This window comes from Armigeres subalbatus, chromosome 2 (genome assembly GCF_024139115.2).
Source record: "Armigeres subalbatus isolate Guangzhou_Male chromosome 2, GZ_Asu_2, whole genome shotgun sequence".
In the NCBI taxonomy this organism is placed as follows: Eukaryota; Metazoa; Arthropoda; class Insecta; order Diptera; family Culicidae; genus Armigeres; species Armigeres subalbatus.
The window spans coordinates 89,061,414-89,079,234 of NC_085140.1; the positions used below are offsets into that span (position 1 = coordinate 89,061,414).

Consider the following 17,821-nt stretch of genomic DNA (forward strand, 5'->3'; position numbering starts at 1 on the left):
CCTACAATGAGGACTTCACGACGTGGAAGGAAACTCTAGAGGCGGAAAAATTTACATTCAATGAAAATACAAACGCAGCGTACAACCAGGACTATACGTACTACGAACTTGAAGAAGCCCTTGAAGGTCTAAAGGGTTCCTCACCAGGAATGGACGGAATACATTACGCGATGATCACCAACCTGCCAACAGACTGTAAAATCCAGCTTCTAGAAGCATACAATCGCATATGGAGACAGGGTATCTTCCCATCTGAGTGGACACGTTCTATGGTAGTGCCAATCTATAAAGGAAAAGGCCTGAACTCAAACCCCCAGAACTATCGTCCAATATATCTAAATTCATGCATATGCAAAGTGATGGAACGCATGATTAATAATCGATTGACCCATGTACTAGAGACTGAAGAACTTATCGGCGAGAATCAATACGCATTCAGGAAGGGAAAAACGACAGCAGACCACCTTGCTTCCCTAGAGGAGACCATCGATGAGGCGTTGAGTAAGCACCATTACGCGCAAGTAGTTTTCATGGATGTTACCAAAGCATATGATACAACGTGGAGACGCCTTATACTTCAACGGCTTAAGGAATGGAATGTTGATGGCGCTATGCTGAGATTTTTAACAAAGATGCTAGAAAAAAGGACATTCCGAGTTCTGGCAAATGGGACGTTATCCGACGAAAAACAATGGAGACAGGATTATGCCAGGGGTCTGTGCTTAGTGTGACTTTACTCCTTATCGCCATCGATACAATATCACAGTTCCTGCCACGTAACGTAAAGTGTTTAATCTACGCAGATGATGTAATCCTCATTGCCACAGGAGAAAATATAGGAATTACGCAAGCATGCTTACAGGCAGCTCTAACAGAAATTGAGGAGTGGCAGAGAAAGACTGGCTATAAAGTATCTGCTGAGAAAAGTGCAACAGTAATTTTTCGACGCGCTCGATCCCGCAAACCCAAGATACCCAACCCACTTCAGCTGAACGAGAACAGTATTCCACTGAAAACAAGTCATAAATGCTTGGGAGTGACATTCGACTGCTACATGAAGTTTCGGAAACACGCAGAAGAAGTGAAAGCTGTATGCCAGCAACGAATCAATTTCATTAGAAGCATAACTTCAAGAACATGGGGAGGAGACAGAAATACCCTAATTAAAATCTACCGGGCAACAGTATTGGAAAAAATTTTGTATGCTGCTCCAATATTATCTAGAATGGACAACGAGGGAATTAAGTTATTGGAAACAACTCACAATGCGGGATTAAGAGCATTAGTGGGCGCTTTTCGAACCAGCCCAGTTACCAGCCTACAAGTGGAAACCGGAATTCCAAGCTTGAAAACACTCCTAGCACAACGAACGGCGATCTATGTAGCACGCAAACGAGGAATCAGTAGGCCAATCGATGGTGAAGTTGATGAATCGTGCAGAAATCTCATTAGTGACGAGGAAGATAGTTCTGGCGAAGAATGGGGAATAGTACCTAGCAGGAAGGATACTGCCACAACAAGAGGAACCAAGGTCATTGAAGAATTGCAGCTAACATTGCCACCCATAATGACCTTTAGCCGCCCACACGTTGCACCTTGGGAGAGAAAGTCTGTCCAAACGGACAGGTGCCTGTACACCTTAAGTAAAAAAGGAGCGCAACCAATAGAACTGCGACGAAAATTCTGCAAAATGAAAAATACAAAATACAGAATACACTCAGCAATATATACAGACGGCTCGAAGAAAGACGAAAGATGTGGTTTCAGTGTAGTTAGCAGGGATCTGATAATACGCAAACGCATAAACGATAGAAGTAGCATTTTTACTGCGGAAAGCTTGGCTGTCAAAGAAGCGTTATCCTGGGTGGCAAGTCAAGAGCGCGTTGGGGCCTACATTATTTGTACTGACTCCATGAGTGTGCTGACTACGTTAGAGAAGAGGCGAATCAACAGTAAGTGGAAGGATGATGTGATTAACATAAGTAACAAAATCAAACTCAAAGGAACCGAAGTTGTACTCTGCTGGGTACCAAGTCACATTGGAATAGCAGGAAACGAGAAGGCAGATGAGGAAGCAAAGAGAGCACTCGAGATTGAACGGATAGGAAGCAACGTGATGGATATTAATGAAGCTAGAACAATAATAAAAAACCAGTTCAACTATAAGTGGCAAGCAGAGTGGACGTCTACCAGGAACAACAAGCTAAGGGAAGTCAAGCAAGGAGTCGTACCTTACAAAAAGGCAATAGGGAAAACAAGAAAAGAAAGTGTGATTTTAGCTAGGCTTAGAATAGGACACACGTTACTAACGCATAAATATTTGTTGGACAAAGAGGATCCACCTTTATGTAGAATTTGCAACAACTTGTTAACGGTGAAGCATATTTTTGTGAACTGTTTGGAGTTAGGCCGTAAACGACAGGAAATTGGTTTACCAGATAATTTAAAAGAAGCACTAGCCGATGATGAAGAAGCAGCAGGAAAAGAATTTTTGAAGGAGATAAACTTACTAAACGAAATATGAATGATACATAATGAAAGTTCCAATGGACCTGAATAACAAGTTAAAAGGTCCTAAAAAACAAAAAAAAAAAAAAACAGCTATTTTCAGGCGATTTTTTAACAATATCTTTTTTCTACCGATTACTAGTATCAAAAATGAAATAAACCTAAAACCGGTTCAATTAGTTTGTGTATGAATTGAAGAAAATTGACGTTTTTTTCAAAAAGTGTAAATAAGGATGTCGTTTAAAACTGTTCTACATTAGAAACTAATCTGTGAATATGCAGTTTTCGGTTTTTTTTTTCAAAAGGATGGCGAGGGATACACCAATGTTTGTTTACAAGTTGCAAAAATTAGTTGCGAAATAAAATGAGAAAAAAACAGTTTTCAAAACTAAAGTTTTATTATTGACTAGATGTCATTCTTGTTAATACTTTTATTCCGTATAGACTGCAATGTTGAATATATGTATATCCTCTAACCTAAATCATTAACCAAGTATACGAAAGCAAACTCGCGGGACGGCGTCGCGAGGTGTTTTTAGTTTGGAATAATAATGAACTATATTAACGATGTTTCTGATCATTTTGAGAATTGAAAAGCTGTTTCAACACTAATTTACTTAATACGCTTTAACTAAGCATTAGGTTAATTTGAATAACTTGACAAATTGCTTGATAATATTCTGGTAATAACGTTTCCAAATTTGTACCGATAAGGGGAATATTGATTACATTTATTGTTCAAACAGCAACACACTGATAATGTGAACCAATACACCCGATTCTGTTTTTACACGGATCTTTTTTACACGGCCGTGTAAAAAAAAAAATACATACAATATTTTTGCAAAGCTGCTCCATTTTGCATGATTCATCGAGAAATCATTGAACTTTTTTTACACGGATTTTCGAATTTTGAACTGAAAACTTTTTTACACGGAACGCATCCCCGTGTAAAAAAGAATCGGTGTATTGAAATACTTCATTTAAAAGTTTGGTGTTACTGTAGTATGATAAATCGAAGTTTCATGTAGTTAATTACAGAGTTTCAAAAGATAAATCGTATAATTATGTTAATAATAAATTTTATAATAATCATATAATTTTATAATGATTGTGTCTGACATTCATGAGTCGATATTGAAAGGAACAGTCGATTCATGGAAATATCGATATGTGGAATAAAAAAATCCTTGGAAAGCTCTTTGGAAGGACCATCACAGTAACCCGGAAAATATTGTTTTCATATGGCATCATTTGCTTCCATGAGCCGACATCGAGTCATAGAATATCGACTCATGGAGATTTGACTGTAATCATTTTTATATTCAATGATCCAATGGTCTATGTTAACTATTTGAGGCAACGAAGATCGATTTTTTTTACATTTTGCGCATGGTTATGCAGAAAGAAAGATTTTAGCTCAATAACAGAGAGTTTCTTTACTATGTGCGTCTTCCTCTTCTTCCTCTGTGTCTAGTGGGCTTGCATTGCTGCTTACTTTTCTGATTCACAGTGACCGGTTAACGGTGACATCAAGATCAACGAATACGAGAAGTCGTTGAATCTCGAACGCTAGAGTTACCGTATTGTTAGCCACTCCATTTTTTAACGTCGAATTCTACGTGACATAGTTGAGCAAAATTCCTAAAACAGTTCTGCATAGTCAATCGCAATTTGATTGGTTCTAATAATCGATCACGGTGTCAAGTTTGTGCTTGGCTTACAAGAATTTTTGGAACAAACGATCTTGTTTGGTCAACAATGGCAAGCAATTGTAAGAAGTGCACCCTGCCCATCGTCATCACCGATCTCCGTACTGTGTGTGAAGGCAATTGCGCCAAATGTTTCCACGCTAGCTGTGTAGGTGTCACTGAAGCTGACCTGTGTGCTTTATCAAGCAATATTATTTGGATGTGCGATAAATGCATGATGCTGTTTTATAAAAACAGGGAGCGAACGTATATTGATGTGGCTACAATGCGACTACAATGGAAGAAAAAATAAGCAACCTGAAGGAAACTGTTGCGGGCATATTACAAACACTCGCAGACACTGGCGGAGACAGAGGTGGGGCACCACGCGATGCAATCACACCATTGCACAATGGTCCCAGAGTCGAATCTAGCAAGACAAAAATGTTTGCGCCAAAACTATTAGTTTTAGATATATAGTGTCTTTGGGAAAAAATTTCATATTTTTTGACGATTTTTTTCCATGTAGTGAAATTAGGGTGGTACCTATATTTCAGAAGTTCATAATATCAACTTTTTAATTTTTCGGTAAAGACTTGTGTAATGTTCCACAAAGTTGTAGAGCAATTAATTTTGAGCAACTTTGCCGAAGAAACCATTTTTCTATCACTTATGGTTCGCAAGTTATGAGCTTTTTAATAAATACGTTAGGGCGGTCCCTAAAAATCGGTATTCTTCACATAACTTTTTGTACATTCATTTCTCGCATAAACTTTGTTCCGAGCACTTTTAGGACTTTTGAAGACGCACATTTTTGTTAAAGAACCATGGATCTATCTCTTATAACAAAAAAGTTATTCGAGTTTTTGTATGAAAAACATGTTTTTTTCATATGCGTATATTTCAAAATGGAGCAAACCAATTTCCAATCTATTGGTTCTATTCGAAAGCTCACACTTTTCTGCGTTTATGGTGGAAAAACGGAGAGAGCGTTTTTTGTTTAAAGCGTTTTATTTCATTTTGAAAAAAATATGTTTTTAATCGAAAAACGGCTATAACTTGATAAATAAACGAGATAGGTCCATGGGTCTTCAACAAAAAGATGTGTCTTTAGAAGTTCTAAATGTGGTCCATAGTATCCCTCAAAAATCAATACATAAAAATATATTCAAAAAAACGGTTTTCGTAAGGAAATAAACGTTAGATCGATCAAAGTAGGCTGGTCGACAGAGCGTATGATTTTTTTTGACGTTATTGTGCCTTGCAACAAAAATTACAACTTTCGTGATAATTTTCCAAAGCTCTCATAGATGTGAACAAAAATGTGCGTTTTCAAAAGTCCTAAAAGTGCTCGGAACAAAGTTTATGCGAGAAATGAATGTATAAAAAGTTATGTGAAGAATACCGATTTTTAGGGACCGCCCTAACGTATTTACTAAAAAAGCCCATAACTTGCGAACCATAAGTGATAGAAAAATGGTTTCTTCGGCAAAGTTGCTCAAAATTATTTACTCTACAACTTTGTGGAACATTGCACAAGTCTTTACCGAAAAATTAAAAAGTTAATATTATGAACTTCTGAAATATAGGTACCACCCTAATTTCACTACATGGAAAAAAATCGTCAAAAAATATGAAATTTTTTACCCAAAGACACTATATATCTAAAACTAATAGTTTTGGCGCAATCATTTTTGTCTTGCTAGATTCGACTCTGGGACCATTGTGCATTGTTCTCGAAGGCTATTGTTCTTGCGCTTAGTGGTGCCCCACCAAAAACAATAGCTGGCTCCGCCAGTGCTCGCAGATGTCGTCAGGAAACCCGAATCAATTGCACCGTTAGGATATTCTACACCTGTTTCGTCACCGAATCTTCATTACAGCCCGGATGAGATTGCTTGCTGCTCATCGCGTCACGACGAGAGGGGAAGGGAGAAATTCAGTTTGTATCTATCAAACATAGACAAAAATGTGACCGAAAATGATATCAAGGTGATGGTATCACGCTCTTTAGGCACTCCTTTACCGACGTGCAGTGGTATTGTGAAGCTTGTACCGAAATGGAAAAACATCGATACGATGAACTATATTTCATTCAAAATAGACTTGAATATGGAATTGAAACCGATGGCGCTGAAAGCATCGACATGGCCAAAAGAAGTAAAGTATAGAGAATTTAAGACTAATTTGAATGAAATTTAGAAACCATCTACTTAAAATGTTTGTGTACTTTTGTATGGATTGTAAACTTTATGCCGCAAAATGACGATAAAAAGATTGCATTGTTACTCAGTATTTATTGTATGGCTTGTTGTAGTATACTCGTACGTTTATTGGCTCCGTTTGAATGTGATATTTGTTGTATTCATGGTTGTTAATAAATAGTGATAAGTAGTTCAATAAGACCAATGTAGGTCAGTTGAATGTATAAAATAAATAAAGAATAAAGAATAAAGAATACGAAACGAGCTGTCTTTCTTCAAGCATATTAGGCGAAAGGGCACGTTGTGAACTGCCCATGCGAAATTTCCATACGAATCTCATTATTTTCACATGAGAATATATCATATAAGCCCGTCGGAAACGACAACGAATCTGCTGAAGGAATGAAGAAAATCCATCCAGCCGTTTTCGAGTTATGCGGATACGATTTAATTTTTATTATTTAGAGATATTATTTACATTATCAACATTAGCACCTTAAACCATCAATATGGAAAAATTGGGTTACAAAACTATAAAACAATAAGCCTTTTTTGTGGAATGTCTTTACCTGTCATAAGACGAGTTACTATTCAATTTTTTTCCACTACGACGTTGTAATCTAAAAAAAATATTTGGCAAATTTTGGTGTGAATAATAATCACGCGACCCCTTGCTAATTCAATACTGTTATACCCTGTTATACCATATCTTTTGGCGTTTCGATGTTCCGTATAACACATTCAATCTGTTATAAGGGTACAACTTTTGCTACCCGAGTTACACATATGTTATGTGCAAAAATATAAGAGACCTTTTTGAACGATTTTGCTCTACGCCCTCCATGCTCGCGGTGAGAGCGATGAGCCATTATCACCCCCAGACCCATTGCCACCTCCGATGGCGGTATTGCTCATTCGTGATATAACAGAAATGTAATATAGTGATATTTTTGTTTGATTGAAAACGTGCCCATTCGTACAACTCCCGAGGAGTCTTGATAGTATTTCCATAATCTTTGGCAAGAAGTGCTCGTTTTGCCATTCGTTTGAGAGTGCCACCAATAGCTTCGCAAGGGCCTTTTCCGTGCGATTTTGTAAAAAAGTGCCATTCTGCTTCTGAGCCATGTTTTGAATTTAAATTACACAGACTTGCAAAGTTCCTTTTATTTTTATAATGTGCTGCAGCTCACCCAGACACAAAAGTAATTTTTGTAAAACCGATCGACTGTTTCAAAAAGTCAATTAATTTTGAAATGAATAAGTAAACAGCTTTTGTGTCATGGGTCATTACTTCTGATTAATAAAGCTAACGTTTACTAATTAACCGTGTCTTTAAAAGAAAACTTCGAATGGATGTATTGTTGCCTGGGAATTATTCCAACCTTGAGCAGCATTTTGGATAAGGAATGAATAATTTTCAGAGAAATCTAACAGTACAACAGGGCTGGTAGCAACCAATGCCGTTCAAAATAGTGACTTCAGTGACCAAAGCTGACGAAAAAACGGACCAAATAGTGACTTTCAGTTGTAGAAAAAGTGACCAAATAGTGACTTTCGGTTTCAGTCGCAATTTTGATGAGACGAAATTTAGCGTTTTAGGGTCGAGGGAAAATTTTTTTTCCGTAATTTGTGGCGGATCTTTTACTCACCACCCTCTCATAACGAACTCAAAAGAGAAACGAAAATCGTGCACGCTTACTTTTGCCCTCGCTTTTTATCCCAAGGAAATTTTACTAAATATCAGTCAAAACTCAAACTCAAGACTATGCGTAGTCCTGCGAGCAAATCAAATATTTGCACCACTGGAAGTGAGCGAAACATGGTTATCTATCACTCATAAGACCTGTTTTTCTTTCCCGAAAAATGATTTCTCGGCAAAAATCTGCGTGAATGAAAATTCTCTTATCGTGAGAATGTGTGAAAATTACGATCACTGGATTAGCTGAACACCTACTTAAGAAAAATGCAGATTTGCTCTAGCTGCCACGGAATTTTTTAGAATTTTTAGTGCAAAAGGAACATCAGTACGGATCGTTTTGGTAGAAAACGAAACAAAAAATATGAAAATGCAGTTACAACGAACCTGGGATTGAACGCTCAACCTCCTGCTTATGATGCAGAATCATCGGGCTCGTCTTTAAATTCAAAATTTATCAAAATATAAGGAATCTAACAAAATCTAAAAAAAATCTTTTACATTTATGCTATTTTAAATGTATAAATTATCATCACAATATATTTAAAAAAAAAATCAAAATATTGAGCGAAGTGGATGTTGGGAGGGAAAAACGGCTTCTATTTTCCCATGTTCTTACAGCAAAATTACTTTGGGGATCCCTTACATATTTAATGTATCGCCTTTTTAATTCGATTGCAGTACAATCATAGGTGCAAATATCATTATTTCGATTTGAAAATAAATATTTTTATTTTACCAAAATATCGCGCGCTGAGAATCATAACTTCGTTAATAACTCAACAGTTACAACCGTGATCGTTGCGTCTGGTGCAAGATACAATCATCCTTTATCACACCAAACCATTAAATCTTCGGCAAACTACCGCAATTCGCTACAATGATAAAAAGAAAACATCGACGAAAAGCAATGGATTAATGCAGCCCCTATGATTCAAAGCACGAGCTTTGTGATAAATCAATTTTCTGTTATAACAAAACTGATAAGCATGTTTGTTTTAGGTATGTACTAAATAACAAGCCTTTAATCAACTATTGGTTTCCCTGAAGCACCAGGAAGAATATCTTAAATTGAAAAGATTAATCTGAACCGCCAATAGTGCAATTGATAGGGAGACTGGCAGATTTGATCAACTTTTCTCATTTTCGATGTATCTCAGCGCATGCAATCTTCAAAATTGGGGAGACTTTATTCCCTTTATATAATATCTATATCTTTTCCCGTCAAAAATTGCATCCCGTTTGATTGTCCCAATCTCTTTCTCTATCTTTCAACTCTCTATCAAGCGTCTTACTATTTTAAAAATCGAAAACAAAAGTTGAAAATATGCTGCACGAGTGAACCAATCTGAAAAATTCATTCGTTCAAAATCAGACGGATGTTAGTCCAATCTTGAAAAACAACACTTTTTTAATATTTTGTTTTAAATTTTAAAAATACTTAGAGGCGTCAAAAAATATGGGTTCTTTGGGAATGTTGACTTTAAATAAAATAAAGAATCAATTGAGCAAATAAAAAATGTTGACTGGAAAGGTCAATTAGCTACTGCCCGGATAAAAATTTACAGTACCTTGTATGGTTTAATCCATTGGAATATTATGGATTGAATGGTAAACAATACAATCGACTGTTCGTTTAATGTAGATTATTTACGGTTGAAAAACATCTATATTGTATTTACCTCAAAAGAACAATAAATCCAAATGTCACCAATACATTTTATAATATTATTATGGTTCGCTTATGTTAATTAAACTTTCGACCAAATTTTTAAATTAGTCCATTTTGTTCATCAAAAATCAATTTTTAAAGATTAGAATCTGAAAAATTAAATTATTTTTGAAGTATTTATTATAATGAAGAAACAATAAAAACCATAAAATAACAATAGTTTCTAATGTTGAGTAAAAAAATATTTATTTTGGTTTTTTTATATATAAATTATATTGCAGATCTTAAAATACCGTATTTCTACAACAATTAAAATTAATAAAAAAAAAAGTTTTTTAATTTTGTTTTTACTTGGTGGAAAACTAATTCCATTTAAGCGTGTAATGTTTTGTTTGCGGCTAGGGAAAAAAAATATAACAGTCAAAGTGCAGGACTCTTCGTGACTAATGGATCATTGGCTGCTGTGCCTTGTAATGGTGGTAAGTACTTGTAAGTGTTGTTAGCACCTGAAGATTTCAATTAAATGACCATGCGGGGAAATCTATAAAACGCTTCCCGGGGGGGTTCTTGATTGTTATCGCCAAAGCAAATCTGACGTTTTAGTTAATATTTTGTTTGACTTGTTTCTTTCAGAACTATTTATGAAGCTCACTGGAAACAGCCGTCATACCCACCGCTGATAAAGGTAACTTTTCTTTATATTTTCTATGTGCTCTCGAAGAACATTGACATTCTTTTATAATGTTCATCATCCACAGGCGCATCTCCACGGAAGTTCTAAAGCATGGTTAATTGGAAAGGATGCCGAAAGACAGCGGCCACAATCAGCGCCGCCATATACGAACATCACCACTCTTCACCAGCAGCAACACTTATGCCAGGAACTAATAACCAGGTTATTGGTTCCTGCTTATGCTACGTTTAGACAAGGCAAGTGAATTGAGCAAGTCGCTTGAATCGAACGCGAATTGAACGTGTAAACACCTTAATTCACATCACTTGAACGAAAAGAAAGTTGAACATGTTCAACTTTTGGCAAGTCAATTGAATTCAACTGAGTTGTTGCGTTATGCTACGTTTTGACACGGCAAGTGAATTGAACAACTCAGTTGAATTCAATTGACTTGCCAAAAGTTGAACATGTTCAACTTTTTTTTTCGTTCAAGTGAATTGAATTAGGTGCCTGCCAGAGTAGACGCGTCTACGCGACGCGGCGCGAAAATTGCACACAAAGGAATAACAATCAATAATAAGGAGCTGTCAAATCGTATGGACGCTTCGCTTCGCTTCGCACTTCGCGTCTACTCTGGCCGCACCAGGAGGGTGAAACGCCTGTCATCCGCAGTACAATGGCACTCTACCCAACATCGCTTTTGGTACTTCTGTTTTTGGTACCCAGTTTCTGGGTAGTATACCCGAATTCAGCGCTCATTTCGGGTGATTGGTTCGTACGCAGTTAGTGCTAATTATCGGCATTTAACTTCTCCTGGCGAAAACTTGCAATTGGCTGAGGTACATCGAGCCTTTTTGTGTTTGTATGGCTTCTTTATGTCGAAAAGTAGCTCGTCGATACTTCCGAAGTTTTGTTAACATGAATCAAACGAAATTAAAACAAAAACATTGCACGCCATATTGAATGAATGCTGGGTAGGCGTATTAGCCTTCTCTTCAGTCCCCTGGGCCGCACCCTTAGGGTGTTTACACGTTCAGTTCGCGTTCGATTCAAGCGACTTGCTCAATTTAATTGCCTTGTCTAAACGTAGCATTACGGCATGGCCAATGAGAAGCTATGAAGAGCGCTCAACAATAGAATAAAATATATAAATCTAAAATTCAAATTAAATTTCAAATCAAAGTAATAAAATAAACCGTAAAGCTGTAATTAATTGTATTGAATTTCTATTGTTATATTAGTGTGAAATGTATTCCAAAACCTATTGTATTTTTACTGTAAAACAATAAAAAACGTTATAGAAAACATTTAAAACACATTGTTTTCTATGGTTTTGTCCTTCGAATTCATCCCATTAAAGAACTGTTAAATCAATTGTTTTGCTCTGAATTTTGTATGGAAAATTTTCGATTTTTTTATTGTAAAGATACATAACAACCCCCCTTTTTTATTGTAAAAGTCCCATTTACTATTCATTTTATCGTGGAAAACCATTATTTCTGATGTGATTTAATTGTTGAAATTCCATTACATTCAATGGTAACTACTATGTTTTGATTGGTGATGTAACAGTAAAATTTATGATATTTTAATCATATTTTTTATCCGGGTGGTGAAATGCCATTAAGAGCATCGAGTAAAATGGCTGGCGAAGTTTCAGAGCGATCATTTTTTCAAGATCCGTAATTTCATTTCGGCCGTGAACAAAGCATCATCCGACTTATACATAAAGCTTCATTCAAAATAGTCAATAGTTTCAAAATAGTTGAAAATAGTGACTTTTTGCGAGAAAAAGTGACTTTAGTGACTTGAGGTCGAAAAAAGAGACTTTTTAGTGACTTGCCCGAAAAAAGTGACCAAGTCACTAAAAAGTGACCCGCTACCAGGCCTGGTACAAGTGTATTGCTATTTGAAAATAATGTCATAAGTTATAAGTTTATAAATTTTTTCAATAAAATACGGTACAAAATCATCTACTCTACAGGCTTTATAACGGTTTTTTAAATTATTACATTTATAAACAATTAAATTACACCGTTCAGTGGTTAGCCTTTGCTGAAAAAGAACATCTTCTTTTCCACTATTACAATTAAATATCACTTCAGTTTCGTTTCGGCAACATTGCCCGTTTTCAAAGTAATTATTTTTTTGTAATTGTTTTTAAGTTACTTCGTTACAAAAAGTCAAATAAAACATAAACCCACAAATTTGTATACGTCCAAAGTGTGTCGTTGGTTGATAATAGGCTGCTGAACCTATAATTGGCGCTGTAGGCATAAAACACGCTGATAAATTTTCACTCAATATGGACATGAAAAAAGTTTTTGTTAGAAAAACTTTTTTTCCTTAAATATGTCACAGGAACATTATTCCCAGAAAAGTTAGATAATTAAAATACCTATCTGCAGAAAAAATTTCATCGATTTCTGAGATGAGGTTTTTTTGTGATATCGATTTTAATTTTTAAAACTATTTTTTTTTCAGTGTAGAAATCGGTATTTTATTTTTTGGATATTTTTCCAAAAAAACTTCTGGGAATTTCACGACAGTCCGCCATACAATACTTTTTTTTAGGTCCTGTCATTTTAGAGTTACATCGATTTATAAAAAATCCATGAAAAAAATTAGGCCCTCATCAAATGTTACTCTTAACAATTTTTGAAAAACTAAGTATGCAGAGTGGCTTAGAAGTACCATATCTTTATGCCAACCAAGTTTCATTCGATTCTGAGATGGTGCTGCCAGCCCCATAGAAGGGTTGGCGCGAAATTCGTCAAATGTAACACACGAATATAAATTGTTTTGCCTGATTTTGTCATTCAGTGTTATGTTTTGAGCGTCTAAAGGAGAAATTAGCTTAATTATTTGATATCACAATTCTTCCATTTCTTCTAATGTTTTATTTTAAACGGTTTACCTTGCGGTAAACCCGGCTCTTTTAAAATATTACGTAAGATTTTTGAACTTTCACGCGAATTAGGAACAGAGTGTGAAATAATCGAAATTTTTTGGTGAAGTCCACCTTCCTTCACTTGTCAGCTCACTTCCAGACACATTCATAGTCGGCTCTGAACTGTCAATATTCGGTTGAATGTTAGTCATTGAATATTTGTGCACATTTTACAAATTGATAAATTATCTGAAATGTGAACACGTTTCAAATGAGTAAAGCAATTTATTACATAGAACTTTCAACTGTGAACAACAACATAAACATAGCTGATTATGTTTTTTTCTCCACATAGTAGGCACACTCAGCGAAAATCAAATGAATGAGTTGGTGGAGCAGTCGTCTGACTATGTCATTCTATGTTTTGAATATTCATGCGATGTTTATCAAAATTCGGACTGAATTTGCTTCATGAAGATGAATATTTTAAGCTCTGATTAGTAATATAACCCGTAGAAACAATCTGTCATAAAGCTGTCTCCTCTGTTTCAGTTTATTTTATTTTTTTCAGTTGCATTTGTATTTATTTTCTGTGTTTTGGTTTACGAATATTTTTTACATTATAAGTGGTTGGTTACACTGTTTTTAAATATTCTAATTTTCTTTTACGAATTATGTTTTGTTCTAAAGACGACTTTCCTACATTATAGCCTATGTTGGGCATCGTTTTCTTTTAAAAGACTTAGAACTAAGTTTGATAACCTGTCTACCTGTTCACGCTACAATTGGATAACCTAAACTGGAACTAGTGCCCTATATTTGAGCCTGATCCGTATCTAAGCAACCGACCCTAAACCTTTCCTTACACTTACCAAAGCGCTCGTGAAGTGTTTTAATACCGACCAGGTGATAATCTTCAGATGTTTTTGTCCTGTGTGGGGTGTTCATAATCATCCGCAAGAACTTGTTTTGGATACGTTGGAGTGTAAGGTGAGGGGTTTTAGCGCAACTCTTCCAGACCAAAATGCCGTATTCGATCACGAAGAGCTCTTCAGTTCAGAAAAAGTTGTTGTTGAATGTTGAATGCAACATGAATGAATTATGATCCTTCTATGCTTTCAACACCTTGTTGGAGCAGTTTTCAAAACCGTTTGAACTTCCGGATATTATGAAATTTCAAGTATGAAATTTTTATCAAAGGTTTTTAAGAATTCTATGACATTCCTGTTTTTTTTAATCGGGACTGAAGTCGATGAACATTATTTGTAGTGCAGTTGGTGAATTTGTTAAAGTAGTCTCTTAGCACAACTAGTAAACAGTCCGTGAGTGACTCGGTAGAATAGTGGCCTCGTAATTTGGTGTGTGAACGCGAATATTACAAATGCTTAGTAAAACATCAAAATATGTCACCGTTTTTGCTTTAGTGGGAAGATTTAATATAACTGTGCTGCCCACACTCTTAATGGATTGATTTGTTCCGTACGTGCTGCTGTGAAAGTTATTAAAAGATTCCATCAATTTCCGAGCACTGAAGCCATATCTACTGAAGCTTAACCAAAAGTTGAGATTCCGACAGTGTGTTGGTGCTGGTTTGTCAAAATGTCACATGAGTCGCTTGCACCCAAACAACTTCGCAGTAATTCATCGAGTGGGAAAACCCGATCCGACTCCGACATGAGCATCACCGATCTTGCTAACCTTATGAAATCCCAGTTTGCATCGTATCAGAAAACTACAAGTGAAGAGCTCAAGAGAATGAGTGATTCCATGAGCCAGTTTGCGTCGAGCCAGAAAAACAACGAAGAGAAGCTTGAGAGAATGAGTGAATCCCTCTCCTCTCAAATAATGAAACTCAAAGCTGACATTTCATCTGATATGAAGCTTCGAGAGAAAACCAATACTTCCATTCGTAACCTGACGATGTCTATCGAGATCGTGAAATCGAATGCTGCGTCTGCTGAGGATCGAACTGCATGTATGATCGTCCTGATCGTTGGCGGCGTACCATTTACACCAGAAGAAGACCTTCATCAGTATTTCGTTGCATGGTGTGAACACTTGGGATGTGCTGACAAAATGTTACCTATGGTGGATATTAGGAGGCTTTCAAGAGTGAATCTCAAGGCTGGTTCTGCCAGTCTAACATTGATCCAGTTTGCAATCACAATCCAACGTAAAGATTTTTTCGCACTCTATCTCAAATCTCGCAATCTCACACTCTCGCTAATCGGATTTTCTGTGAACCAACGCATCTACATCAATGAAAATCTTGGACCCGCATCCAGAGCATTACGTTCCAAGACATTAGCGATGAGAGAATGGACAACTGGCCGGGGTCTTTACTCGAGATGGAACAGTTTACGTGAAGAAGATTGGTGCGGAACGAGCAGTTGCTGTTTTGTCTCTGAGAGAGTTGGAAGGCATCGTACATCTACAATAACCTATCCTCATAATGCTTTTGTTTACATCCATGTAACCTATCCTTTTTATCCCATGAATTCCTCCTAAAAGTATTACTGCTGTTCAGCGATGCCAGATCTACGGAAATTTCCGTAGATTTACGAAATTGAGTGCTTTCTACAGATCTACGGATCCAAAGGTAAAAACTACGGTAATTTGAAAGTTTCTGCGGAAATCTACGGATTTTATTTAAAAGTGCACTTTTAATTTCAATTGGAGTATCTGTGATTTTTAATTCATTAATGATTTTTACCTAATTTAATTCTAACTACCTAGTGCTATTAATATAGAACACACAGATGAAAAAATTAAATTTTCCTGGAGGAAATCCTTACGTAATTTTTGAAGAAATATCTGGAGAAACTAGGCATTCCATTAGACCTTCCATCGTAAATTCTTTCGAAAATCCTTTCAGGCATTCAAGTTCCACAAGGAATTCTTTTAGAAGCTCCATCCAAAAATTCTTTAGAAATTTTCTCAGAAATTCCTTTAGGAATACTTTTATAAAATCCGTTCGAAATTTTCTTTGGAAAATCTTTCTAAAAATCATTTGTAAATTCCTTCAGAAATACTTTCGGGAGCTCCACCAGGAGCTCCAAATGATTTCCATTGAACATTCTTCCATCCTTTCAACATCCTTTGTGAACTTCTCCAGAAGATTCTTCGAAAGATTCTACGGGAGATTCTCTGAAAATTCATATAAAACTCTCTAAGGTTTTCTAAAATAAATATGCTGGAGGCAGTTCTGAAGAATGTTTTAAAAGAATTTCCAAATTATTAGACTTTCAAATAATTATCTGGAGGAATTTCTCAAGAATAATTAGGATTTTTTGTTTTTGAGTAATTTCGTGAGGATTCTCCAAAGAAATCTCTGGAGGAGAACTCTTAGCTGAATATCCAAAGAATTTTTGAAGAAATTCAACCTTCCAGGACTCGCATCGTTGTACAAAGTACAACACCTCCGAAAAAAGCTCGCGTGTCGTTTACAACAGAGGCGGAACTGCGTGACCGCTCCAGGACCATGCGAGTCCCGGAAGGTTAAGAATTTCGAAAATTGTTTTACAAAAATCCTTTAGAAATTCCTTTTGTAATTCGTTCGGATATTTATAGAATTTCGTCTTAACATTTTTTCTTACATTCCTAAAAAAATCATTTCTATTTGGAGAGAATTCAGCTGGATAAATTAAAAAAAAAATATTTTCGCTGTAGCGATTGCTCTGGGAATTGATGAAATTATTTCTTAAGGAACTCCTGTAGGAATTTCTGAAAAAGTTACAAAAGAACTTTTTGGAAGATTTCCGTTAAAAATCCTTAGAATTTCTGTACGAATTTCTAGAAGAATTCCTTGCAGAATTTGGTTTTCCTATAGAAATTTCAGAAGAAATTTTCCGGAAGTTAGTGAGCTTCCGATAACAATTCATTTGCGGAGAATATTTTAAAAGAAGTCCTGTTGGAATTTTAAAATGAATTCCTGAAATAATTTTTAATGAAATACCTAAATTCCGAAAGGATTCCTTACAAAAAGTTGAAGATAGAAATATGTGTATTAGAGTGGTTCAAAAAATCGATTTTGCTCCACAGTGCTCATCTGATTCTTTACCATGTTTTGAGTGTCCTCTGAAAATTTGAGCTCATTTGGATTAAAACTGATTTAGCACAAGCCGTTTCAAGTTTGCATGCAAATTAGTATGGGGAAATTTATTTTTGACGTAGGACTTACGTCTTTCTTCACTATACCGGGTGTCATTTCAATATTTATAAATCGACCGCGTTACGCTGTGTTGAAAGATTTTGAATGATAATAGCGTTTGTCCCAGTGAACAAATCTCTTCGGAAAACCCCTTAATCGACACATCTTAAGTATGCCTTTCATATTCATACTTGATATGACCCGAAAAACTTGTTTCAATAGGCCTAAAACTGTTTTCGAAGCAAAACATTGACTGCACTGAAACCTATAAATATGGGTGCCGCTTGATTCTCGCGTAATTTGTTCACTTGATTCTAATGAGTGCAGACGCTAGCGG

At 35.9% G+C, this 17,821-nt stretch overlaps 1 protein-coding gene and 1 long non-coding RNA gene across 2 annotated transcripts; both read left to right on the plus strand.

The window, feature by feature from the left end:
- The first annotated feature begins 1,912 nt into the window (after window positions 1–1,912).
- LOC134209082 (uncharacterized) lies at window positions 1,913–2,524 on the plus strand. Its single transcript, XM_062685060.1, has one exon. The coding sequence runs from the start codon at window positions 1,913–1,915 to the stop codon at window positions 2,522–2,524; it is 612 nt and encodes a 203-aa protein (XP_062541044.1).
- Window positions 2,525–10,211: 7,687 nt separating this feature from the next.
- On the plus strand, window positions 10,212–11,638 carry LOC134214691 (uncharacterized). Its single transcript, XR_009979878.1, has 3 exons — window positions 10,212–10,250; window positions 10,405–10,456; window positions 10,530–11,638. It is a non-coding gene; the product is annotated as an uncharacterized LOC134214691 (long non-coding RNA).
- The last annotated feature ends 6,183 nt before the right edge of the window (window positions 11,639–17,821 follow it).